General features: G+C 34.3%; 1 protein-coding gene across 1 annotated transcript in view; it reads left to right on the forward strand.

Moving 5' to 3' along the window:
• ASZ1 (ankyrin repeat, SAM and basic leucine zipper domain containing 1) overlaps positions 1 to 12237 on the forward strand; it is a 63004-nt gene that overhangs the window by 47601 nt on the left and 3166 nt on the right. The window contains exons 11-12 of the mRNA XM_044679488.1: positions 8156 to 8261; positions 9420 to 9533. Of these exons, the coding sequence (XP_044535423.1) occupies positions 8156 to 8261; positions 9420 to 9533 (220 nt within the window). The remainder of the gene's footprint in view (positions 1 to 8155; positions 8262 to 9419; positions 9534 to 12237) is intronic.

A 12237-nucleotide genomic window follows, 5' to 3' on the forward strand; every position in this document is an offset into this window, starting at 1 on the left:
CTAATGGGGCTGAGAACTGTTTTATATTGTAATGTGTTTTACAAGATATATTGTCTCCTCCCAAACCAATTCAACATCTAGTTAATAATCTTCTGGTATTTTGCTTGGTTGATCTTTAGACCACAGAAATAATCTCTTCTCAGTAATTGTACTCAAAGCCTGTCAGAGCTTGAGCTCCATTGTCATAACCTTTGAGAACTTATGTCACCTACATTCCACTCTAACATAGCTTTTATGGAGGCTATCTATATAAACATGCCAACATATATTCCATCATGTTCATCTTCTTTTATTTGAGGTCTTAAAATATATAAGCTGGGAATAGACATTTCCCTATTTTTTTTTTTACTCTTAAAAGATTTATTCCCTTTTTTTTAAAAAATTTGGCTATTTTCCCATAGTTACATGTTTCATGTTCTTTCCCTCTCCCCCAAACCCCACTAACCCCCCTTAGCCGACACAGTTCCACTGGGTTTTACATGTATCGTTAAGACCTAATTCCACACTATTGATAGGTGGACTAGAGTTATCCTTTAGTGTCTACATACCCAATAATATCTCCATCAGCCTATGTGTTCAAGCAGTTGTTTTTCTTCTGTATTTCTCCTCCCACAGTTCTTCCTCTGAATGTGGCTAGTTTTCTTTCTCATAAGTCCCTCAGCCTTGCTCTGGATTCTTGCGTTGCTGCTAGTAGAGAAGTCCCTTATGTTCAGTTGTGCCATAGTGTATCAGTCTCGGTGTACAATGTTCTTCTGGATCTGTTCCTTTCACTCTGCATCAATTCCTGGAAGTCATTCCAGTTCACATGGAATTCCTCTAGTTCTTTATTCCTTTAAGCACAATAGTATTCCATTACCAACAGATACCACAATTTGTTCAGCCATTCCCCAATCAAAGGACATTCTGTCATTTTCCAATTTTTTACCACCACAATGAGCACGGCTATAAATATTTTTGTACAATCCTTTTTCCTTATTATCTCTTTGGGGTATAAACCAAGCAGTGCCATGGCTGGATCAAAAGGCAGATGGTCTTTTAAAGCCCTTTTGGCATAGTTCCAAATTGCCATCCAGAATGGCTGGATCAGTTCACAACTCCACCGGCAATGCATTAATGTCCCAATTTTGCCACAACCCCTCCAACATTCATTACTCTCCCCTGCTGTCATTTTAGCCCATTTGCTAGGTGTGAGGTGATACCTCAGAGTTGTTTTGATTTGCATTTCTCTAATTATTAGAGATTTAGAACACTTTCTCATGTACTTATTGATAGTTTGATTTCTTTATCTGAGAATTGCCTATTCATGTCCCTTGTCCATTTACCATTGGGGGATGGCTTGATTTTTTGTACAATTGATTTAGCTTCTTGTATATTTGAGTAGACCTTTGTCTGAGTTTTTTATTTTAAATATTTTTCCCAATTTGTTGCTTCCCTTCTAATTTTGGTAGCATTGGTTTTGTCTGTACAAAAACTTTTTAGTTTAATGTAGTCAGAATTATTTATTTTACATTTTGTAATTTTTTTCTAGCTCTTGCTTGGTTTTAAAATCTTTCCTTTCCCAGAGATCTGACAGGTATATTATTCTGTGCTCACCTAATTTACTTATAGTTTCCTTCTTTACATTCAAGTCATTCACCCGTTCTGAGTTTATCTTAGCATAGGTTGTGAGATGTTGATCTAGACCCAATCTCTCCCATATAGTTTTCCAATTTTCCCAGCGGTTTTTGTCAATACTGGGTTTTTCCCCAAAAGCTGGGTTCTTTGGGTTTATCATACACTGTATTGCTGAGGTTCGCTTACCCCTAGTCTATTCCACTGATCCTCCCTTCTGTCTCTTTGCCAGTACCATATTGTTTTGATGACTACTGCTTTATAGTACAGTTTAAGATCTGGTACTGTTAGGCCAACTTCCTTATTTTTTTTCATTATTTGCCTTGATATTCTTGCTTTTTTGTTCTTCCAAATGAACTTTGTTATAGTTTTTTCTAATTCAGTAAAAAAGTTTCTTGGTAGTTTGATGGGTATAGCACTAAATAAGTAAATTAATTTGGATAGGATGGTCATTTTTATTATGTTAGCTCATCATACCCACAAGCAGTCAATGTTTTTCCAGTTGTTTAGATCTGCTTTTAATTGTGTGGAAAGGGTTTTGTAGTTGTGTTCCTATAATTCCTGTGTTTGTCTTGGCAGATAGATTCCCAAGTATTTTATATTGTCTAGGATGATTTTAAATGGAATTTCTCTTTTTAACTCTTCCTACTGAGATGTGTTGGAAATATATAGAAATGCTGATGATTTATATGCGTTTATTTTGTGTCCTGCAACTTTGCTAAAGTTTTTGATTATTTCCACTAACTTTTTAGTCTATTCTCTAGGATTTATTAAGTAGACTGTCATATCATCTGCAAAGAGTGATAGCTTAGTCTCCTCATTGCCTATTTTGATACCTTCAATTTCTTTTTTTCTCTAATTGCTACTGCTAGTGTTTCCAGTACAATGTTAAATAATAGAGGTGACAATGGGCATCCTTGTTTCACACCTAATCTTATTGGGAAGGCTTCTAATTTATCTCCATTGCAGATGATGTTTGTTGATGGTTTTAGTTATATATCATTTATTATTTTTAGGAAAGGCCCTTCTATTCCTATACTTTCTAGTGTTTTCAGTAGGAATGGGTGTTATATTTTGTCAAAGGCTTTTTCTGCATCTATTGAGATAATCATGTGATTTTTGTTGGTTTGCTTGTTGATATGTTCAAGTATGTGAATGGTTTTCCTGATGTTGAACTATCCTTACATTCCTGATATAAATCCCACCTGATCATGATGAATAACTCTTGTGATCACTTGCTGGAGTGATTTTGCTAGTATTCTGTTTAAGATTTTTACATCTATGTTCATTTAGGAGATCGGTGTGTAGTTTTCTTTCTCTGTTTTTGATCTACCTGGCTTTGGGATGAGTACCATATTTGTGTCATAGAAGGAGTTTGGTAGAACTCCTTTGCTTATTATGTCAAATAGTTTGTATAGTATTAGGATTATTCGTTCTTTGAAGGTTTGATAGAATTCACTTGTGAATCCATCTGGTCCTGGGGATTTTTTCTTAGGGAGTTCTTTGATGGCTTGTTCAGTTTCTTTCTCTGAGATGGGATTATTTAAGTATTCTACTTCTTCTGCTGTCAATCTAAACCATTTATATTTTTGTAAATATTCATCCATATTACCTAGATTGCTATATTTATTGCCATATAATTGGGCAAAATAGTTTTTAATGATTGCTTTGATTTCCTCTTCATTAGAGGTGAGGTCTCCCTTTTCATCTTTGATAGTGATAATTTGGTTTTCTTCTTTCCTTTTTTTAATTAGATTGACCAGTACTTTGTCAATTTTATTTCTTTTTTCAAAGTACCAGCTTCTAGTCTTATTTATTAATTTAATAGTTTTTTTACTTCCAATTTTATTGATTTCTCCTTTAATTTTTATAATCTCTAATTTAGTTTTTGTCTGAGGATTTTTAATTTGTTCCCTTTCTAGTTTTTTGATTTGCATGCCCAGTTCATTGATTGCCCTCTCTAATTTGTTAATATATGCACTCAAGGATATAAATTTCCCCCTGAGTACTACTTTATCTGCATCCCACAGAATTTGGTAGGATGTTTCATCATTGTCATTCTCTTCAACGAAATTGTTAATTGTTTCTATGATTTGTTCTTTAACTAACTGGTTTTGGAGAATCATATTATTTATTTCCAGTTGGTTTTTGATTTGCCTGTCCATGTGCCCTTACTAATTGTTATTTTTATTGCATTATGATCTGAAAAGATTACATTTGTTATTTCTGCTCTTTTGCATTTGTTTGCCATGGTTCTATGCCCTAGTACATGGTCAATCTTTGTTGAATGTACCATATGCAGCTGAAAAGAAGGTGTATTCCTTTTTGTCCCTATTTATTTTTCTCCACATATCTAATAAATCTAATTTTTCTAGGATTTCATTCAACTCTCTTATCTCTTATTTATTTTTTGGCTTGATTTATCTAGATCTGAAAGAGGAATATTTAGATCTCCTACTAGTATAGTTTTACTATCTATTTCCTCCTTGAGCTCTGCCAGTTTCTCCTTTAGAAATTTGGATGCTGTACCATTTGGTGTGTACATGTTGAGTGCTGTTATTTCCTCATTGTCTATACTGCCTTCTGTCAGGATGTAATTACCTTCCCTATCTCTTTTAATCAGATCTAATTTTACTTTGGCTTTGTCAGAAATTATGATCACCACTCCTGCCTTCTTTTTCTCAGTTGAAGCCCAATAGATTTTGTTCCAGCCATTTACCTTAACCCTGTGTATGTCTACCTGCCTCATATGTGTTTCTTGTAGACAACATATGGTAGGATTTTGGTTTCTAATCCACTCTGCTATTTGCTTCTGTTTTATGGGCAAGTTCATCCCATTCACATTCAGAGTTATAATTATCAGCTGTGTATTCCACAACATTTTGGTATCCTCTCCTAGTTCTACCCTTTCTTCTTAAACCATTTCCTTTTAAACCAGTGGTTTGTTTTAAATCAGTCCCCCTTGTCCCCTCCCTTGGTTTACTTCCCTTTCCACCCCCTCCTTTATTTTTCCCCTCTTTTCATTTTTAAGGCCTCATGAATTACCTCCTGTCTCTCCTCCCCTTCTTTTTTTGACCTCCCCACTCCCCTGCTCCTCTTGGTTTTTCCCTTCTGACTTCCTCCATAGGGTTAGATAGAATTCTGTATCCCAATGGATCTTGCTACTCTTCCCTCTCAGGATTAATTCCTCTGAGAGTAAGGTTTAAATATTACCTATTGATGCTCTCTTCCTCACCTTCTTATAATAGTATTCATCACCTCCCCTTTCCATGCACTCTTTCTGTGGTATAGAATATCCTATTTTTCTTATTCATTCAAGTTTCTCTTAGAGCCATCTATTATTCCCACCCCTCTTTTTCCCCCATATCATCTTAGACCATTTAGTACTCCACCTTCTCCCTATGAATAATTCTTCTAATTACTATAATAGTGAATACAGTTTTTGAAAATTACACATAACATTTCTCCATATAGGAATACAGATAATTTGATCTTATTGAAGCCCTTAAAGAAACAAATTTAAACATAAGAGTTTTCTTTCTTTCCCCTCCGTTTCTTATTTACCTTTTCATGTTTCTCTTGGTTTTTGTGGTTGGATATCGAACTTTCCATTTAGTCCTGGTCTTTTCTGTGTAAATACTTGGAAACCTTTTATCTTGTTGAATCCCCATACTTTCCCCTGGAAGTATATAGTCAGTTTTGATGGGTAGGTGATCCTTGGTTTTAGACCTAGTTCTCTTATCTATCTGAATATCATATTCCAAGCCTTGCGTTCTCTTAGTGTGGAGGCTGCCAGATCCTGTGTGATCCTGATTGGTGCTCCTTGATATCTGAATTGTCTCTTTCTGGCTTCTTGTAAAATATTTTCTTTTACTTGGAAGCTCTTGGATTTGGCTATTATATTCCTGGGTGTTGTCTTTTGAGGGTTTAGTTTAGAGGGTGATCTATGGATCCTTTCAATGTCTATTTTGCTCTCTTGTTGAAGAACATCAGGACAGTTTTCTTGGATAATTTTTTGTAGTATGGTGTCCAAATTTCTATTAATTTCTTGCTTTTTCAGGAAGACCAGTGATTCTCAAATTGTCTTTTCTAAAGCTGTTTTCTTGATTTGTCATCCTCTCAGTGAGATATTTCATCTTTCCTTCTATTTTGTCAGTCTTTATACTTTGCTTTATTAGTTCTTGCTGTCTTGCTAGATCATTGGCTTCTACTTGCCCAGTTCTGGTCTTTAGAGACTGGTTTTCTGCTATAATCTTTTGATTTTCCCTTTTGGTTTGATTTATCCTGTTTTCCAGCTGTTTAATTTTGGTCTGCAATTTGGTTATCAATTCTTTTTATTTTGGGGCATCTTTCCCCAATTGGGAGTTTTTGTCTTTTAAACTGTTAATTTCCTTTTGAGCTATTTCCCACTTTTCTTGCCAAATCTCTTCCATCTTTCTCATGATCTCAGATTTTAATTCTTTAAGGGTTTGTGACCAATTTTCACTTTTTTGGGAAGATTTAGATGTGATTACTTTTTTGTCCTCCTCTGTTGTCTGGATTTTTTCTGTGTAAAAGTTATCGAGTGTTAAAGCTTTCTTCTTGATCTTTCTTTTTGGAGGTTCTTATGCATGATTTGCCATTATTATTATGCTTTCTTTTTCTTTCTCAATCAGAAGTCTGGGTGAGGCAGGCAGGCTCTCTGCCTATTGAACTTGGAACAGTTTTTGCCTGAGTCACCTCACAGTGCCACCTTCTCAGCTTTATCCTTGCGCCCATGGTCTAAGTTGTTCTTAGGATCAAGCTTTCTTGTGGTCCCCTTGCTTGCTCCTCTGCCTGAGGCTCCTTTAAGAGTCTCAGGGTGCTGCTTCCACAGTCATGCACCCCTCTGTACTAGTTCCCACCCAAGGTCTGGGCCCAGGGTCTGAACTCAAGATCTGCATTCAAAGTCCACGTTCCTTAGCCTCTTGGGGTCTTAAGTCTTGCTGTTCTCAGGAGCAGGCCTAATCCCAGGTAGCTGCCAAGAACTTAATGAATGCCTCAAAGTTGCTCTAACTCTTGTGCACTGGCTTTGGCACTGTAGGTGGGGTGTGTGTGTGTGTGTGTGTGTGTGTGTGTGTGTGTGTGTGTGTGTGTGTGTGTGTGGAGTTGATCAGCATGTGTTTTAATGAGAGCTATTTCACCCCCTTATAGCATGGAAATGCCTATATGGGTCCCTTTGTTCATCTGGATTTTGTTTTGTGTCCTTTTGAGGAGTCATGTGTAGGTGGATTAGGAGAGATTAAGCACACTGCTTCTACTCTGCAGCCCTCTTAACCTGGAACCATTTTCCCTTTTTTAAGCGTTATTGCCTTTGTAAGTTTTCTGCAGAATTTTAATATCCTATAGAATCTTCTATAGAATCCTAATGTAATTTTTGTATCAACTTCATATTAAATCCATAGGTATCTCAAGGAAAAATGTTCAATATATTATCAGTAGAACTCAAATTTTTAAAAAAGTTATGAAATCCCACTTTAATCTACTATAAATTTATGCTACATAAGACATACCTTAGCTATATCCTACCTGCTGCTCAAGAACCTTCTATACTTTTCTCTTTTGTCAAGCCTCCCAGTTTCTTTAGATCTCCATTCTCCAAAATAAACAAATGTCCTAGCCTACTACTAAACTGAGAAGATTGAAACTTGCAACAGGAGTTTCCTCAGGGTTCCTGTTCTGTCCTTAAAATTTCTTTACCAATTTTTTCTTCCCTCTCTATACTGAGGAAAAGATGGCTCTTATTACTGAGAAGAGAACTTACTAATGCCCTCTTTTTGTTCTCTTTTTCCCATTCACACCTCCCATATAATCTTGCTGTAATAGTCAGTCATCTGTTGACTCTCTCATACATGTGCAATAACTTTTTTACTACTGGCTCCTTCTAATATTAGATATCCCTAATCCTCTAAAATCTGCCCTTGACCTTTCTGGCCTATATAGGTACCAACCTAGCTTTCTCCTTCTTTTCATGACCAGACTTAATAAATTGTAGTTTATATCATGTGGTTTAATTTCCTCAGTGCTCTATGACTTCTCTCCCATCCTCACTGTTCTATTAAAGGTACTTTCATATTTCAGCAGTTATATACTTATAGCCTTGTCCAATGGTCCTTCCTCAGCTCTTTTCTTCTGTAATATTTGATGTTACAATTTAAAATGTCAGGGCTTCCCTAGAATTTTTCTATATCATATGTAATTTCTATATGAGAAACTTGCAGATTTTGTTTGTTTTCATAGGATGATTTGATGAGAATGTACACCTATATATAGGTATGCTTATAAACCCATATGTAATATACACTTAGTAAATTGAGAAGGCTATTTTAGCTCTGTATTGAAAAATTAATTTCTTGGAGTTCCATGAAGTAAATCATCTTGTCTTACAATTTGTTACTTCTACAGGGATCAAGAAAATGAACTGTACTCATTGGTTACTTATAATGTATTGAATTGAAGAACTGACAAACAAAATAACTTAACATTTCAAGAAGTTCTTATTTTGGTCTATTTTCCCCCTATTTAGCGGTGATGAGTTCCTCAATTTCCTACTGAAATTAAACAAACAGTGTGGTCATTTAACTACAGCAGTGCAGAACATAATTAACCAGTTACCAGTAAATTCTCATAAGGTAATCAACAAAAGATGTCATTAAATGAAAACAAATGGTCAGCAGTACTTAAAATAAAATAATTATAAATGAAAAATGATTGATTTGATGAAATTGCATAAATTCCCATAATTATATGATACATATACTAAATAAATGTGTGAAATTTTTCTATTCTGCTCTACTAACCAACCTAAAATACCCATATGTTCCAGGCATTTTTTTAAAAGCTAATTACCTAGACTAATTTGTGTACAAAGTGATTAATGAGTGAAACTTTTTTTTTCCTGATTGGGAATCTAATTGCTTAAAACGCAAAGTTCAAGTGCAAGTTAACACAAACCATCATGTTTAGTGTTATGAATAATCTGTTTCATTAGAAATTTTGGAGAAAAACTATATTTAGAAACAATCACAATTTTAAAATAGGAAACTATTCAGGGACCCATTACAAAGATTAGCAGTTCATCTACTAAATAGTTTCTGCCATTTTTTGTGTGTGTCTGTCCAATTTAAAATGTCAGGGCTTCCCTTTGGATTTTCTATTGTGTGTGTAATTCTAGTATGAGAAGCTTGCAGATTTCATTTGTTTCCATAGGATGATTTGATGAGAATGTGCACCTAAGTAGAGGCACGCTTATAAACCGCTTATAAACCCATATGTAATATGCACTTAGTAAATTCAGAAGACTCTTTTGGCTCTGTATTTTAAAATTAATTTATTTTCCTATAACTTGATTAAATTTCATTGTTGCTGTTCATTATTAAAAAACCAACTGAGAGTCACCTAACTTTTCAGTACTGTAGCCCAGTAGTGTCAAGACCTCAGAAGGTCTTGTTTTCTACTGATATAGACAATCACAAATTATCATTTTCTATGTTTTATTGTATTTTTATTTTATTAAATGTTTCCCAATTACTTTCTAATCTGATTCAAGTAGCACTGTTTTGCAGAGTTTGACAATTCTATTAGTCCAAGTTGCAAAGAAGGTATTGGCCAGTGTTGATAGAGTCCTCATTCAGAGGTTCCCTATACCAGTGAAATTATAAGTCTAGCTCCTGCCCTTACTCCTATAATAAATACATTGTTTATTTTGAGAAATGTGTTTATTTGTATATGTATAGTTGGCAGCAATTGTTTTCTATTCCCTAAAATTTCAATTTTGGCCATTTTAACAGATAGTACTAGAATGGGGATCTTCCCAAAGGTTTACATCAGTTTGTGAAAATTTAGTTGGTAATGTTGAAGATCTGGGTGAAGAAGTCTGTAAACTTAAAGACTTAATTCAGAAGGTATGTATCTGCATTGTAAAATAACAGTTTAGACTTCTCTGAATACAGGTATGTATGTGTTCTGCTTAAGAATAGATGTATGAAAACTTAGTTTCTTAGAAGAGGGCAAATTGAGTAAATGATCATCTGTATTATAGAAGGATTTTTCCCTTAACTCATTATTGGGATAAATTATCAATTTTTAGTGATTATTATATAGATTTGATATACATATACATTTTCAGGAATACATTTGCTTTATATAGTAAAAGACACCTGCATTTTACATGGAATTTAGACAAAAATAATCTTAAGATAACCTTTAATGTATGTAGTTTCCATAAAGTTCATTATCCTGAAATATTAATAGCCCATAGTAACTCCTTACCATTTTTTTTCACATCCCAATTTGCAATTAACCCAAAGTAGTCATTGAGTGAGCTTTTGTTAAGTGCTTCTTACATGCCAGGCACTGTGCTAAGCACTAGAGTTACAAATACAAGCAGAGAGTCTTTACCTTCACAGGACTTACGTTCCAGTCGGGGAGGACAACTAAAAAAAGGAGGCTGTAAAAGGGTTAGAAACAAGGTACCCAGTGCAGAGCCATAGTAAGAGAAAGTCTGGAATGCAACCTGGAAAAAGAATGAGGCCTGAGCACCCTCTTTAAATGGAGTATCTGAGAGGATCCATTAGTCAGAGAGAGAGGCTGCTGGATAATAGAGGGTATTTTGAATGTGTGAATTCCAGTGCTAGAATGATAAGAGGCTTCTCCTTACTTCCTACTTAAGATCTGAGCTTATTGTATTAGAGTTCAAATATAATGGAGCCATTGTATTGCTAGTAAAGAGTTTCTTATAAAAATCTTTATAGATAATTTAAAACTTTTATCAGGTTTTTTTTTTTTGTTTTTTTTTTTGCCCTTCTAATTTCATTCTTAAATGCACTCAGGATGATTCTTCTTTTTTTTTTTTTTAGGTCTCTCACCAAGCTTCCTATATAAACTTGTTTTTCCTCCCACTATTTCTATTTTTACAAGATGATATTGCTCATTAGCTTCCACCATCCTCCATAAGATTTTACAAATAAGTTTGTTTTCTACACTAGTATTTTCCTTGGCTTTCTCTTCCTGGCAAAAAAGTTAACATGAAGCAGGTTCTACTCTTTTGTTCTCCTTAATGGATCAGTCGCTTTATATCATTTAAACTTCTTTGGAAAATGTTAATTGTTGATTTTTATTTTTCACATAGGTTAGGTTGGTGTTGCCTGAACTGAATGCCACATCTACTCATCATTATTTATAATTTTGTGTTAATTTTACTGTCTGCCTGCAACAGAGTTAGAATCTAACTGTGCACAGACAAAAATTGACTCCTACATCTCTAACCAGTCATTTCTTGTATATTAGGGTGCAATTACTTTAATTTGGGAGAAGTATTATTTAGTGTTCACCATACTTAGTGCCTCCTTTATTTATGAAGAAAGTATTCATGATTAGAGGTGGAAAATTACTGTATAATCTCCAAACCTCTAACCTCTCATTTTTTTCTCATGACCCATATTTTCCAACATAATTTTTGCTATCATTCTTTATGCCCACCTTTGCATTAAAGTACATGTCAGGCTAATTTAGATTGTCTTATTATATTCTCCCTAGAATTTACCTTCTCATAACCTACAAGCTTATTGCCATAAGTTAGTTATCACGATGGTTTGGGGAAGAAAATTTATCTGATTCACAAATATTCATCTTGAACACTGCAGAATAATACAACTATCCCATGAAATGATATTTCTTGCTCCCTTTAAGGACATCCTCAAACCAATTCCACTGACTCCTTTACTTTTCTCTTTAGAGGATCGTGATGTGTTTTCAAGCTCCTGTTTGATTTATAGCAATAATAATAATAATAATAATAGCTAGCATTTTAAGATCTGCAAAGGATTTTACATATTTTATCACAATTATTCTTCATAACAATCTGGAGAACTAGGTGGAATTATTTGCAAGAAACTAAAAAATGATGTCAGTTAAGTCCCTTTGTCATTGGACAAAGATCTCACATTTGAGGTACCAGCAGTTGTCTATAAAAGGTCCAGAAACCATGATTCTAGAACCCAATGTCTGCTTTCCTATCATTTTGCTAGAAGGGGCCCACATGGAAGTGAAGGCCACTTTGTATTTTTCTCTAATTTCTAAAATTATATTTGACATAATTTTTGAAAGAACCATTAGCATTTTTAATAATATTTTTCCTGTTACATTAAAAAAAAATTTAATTTTTCTTTTTAAGTTGGAGCCAAATTCTCATCCTTTCCCCATGCCCTGAGACAGAAGCAGTCTGATACAGACTTTACATTTGTAATCATGAAAAATATCTTTCCATATTATTTTGTGAAAGAGAACTCACACAAAGAAAAGTGAAGAAATAAATATCTTGATCTTCATTCAGACAAGTTATTCTTGTAAATGTTCACCATATAATATTGCTGTTCCTGTTTACAATATTCTCCTGGTTCTGTTCACTTTACTTTGCATCAGTTCATGTACGTCTTTCTAGCCTTTTCTTAAATCGTTCTTTTCATCTTTTCTTAAAGTACAGAAGTATTTCATTATATTCATATGCCACAACTTGTTCAGCTATTCACCAGTTTATGGATGGATGTCTATCATTCCCTTAGTTTTTAATTCTTTGACACCACAAAAAAGGGCTATCATTAATATTTT

Source organism: Gracilinanus agilis, chromosome 5 (genome assembly GCF_016433145.1).
Source record: "Gracilinanus agilis isolate LMUSP501 chromosome 5, AgileGrace, whole genome shotgun sequence".
Lineage (NCBI taxonomy): Eukaryota > Metazoa > Chordata > Mammalia > Didelphimorphia > Didelphidae > Gracilinanus > Gracilinanus agilis.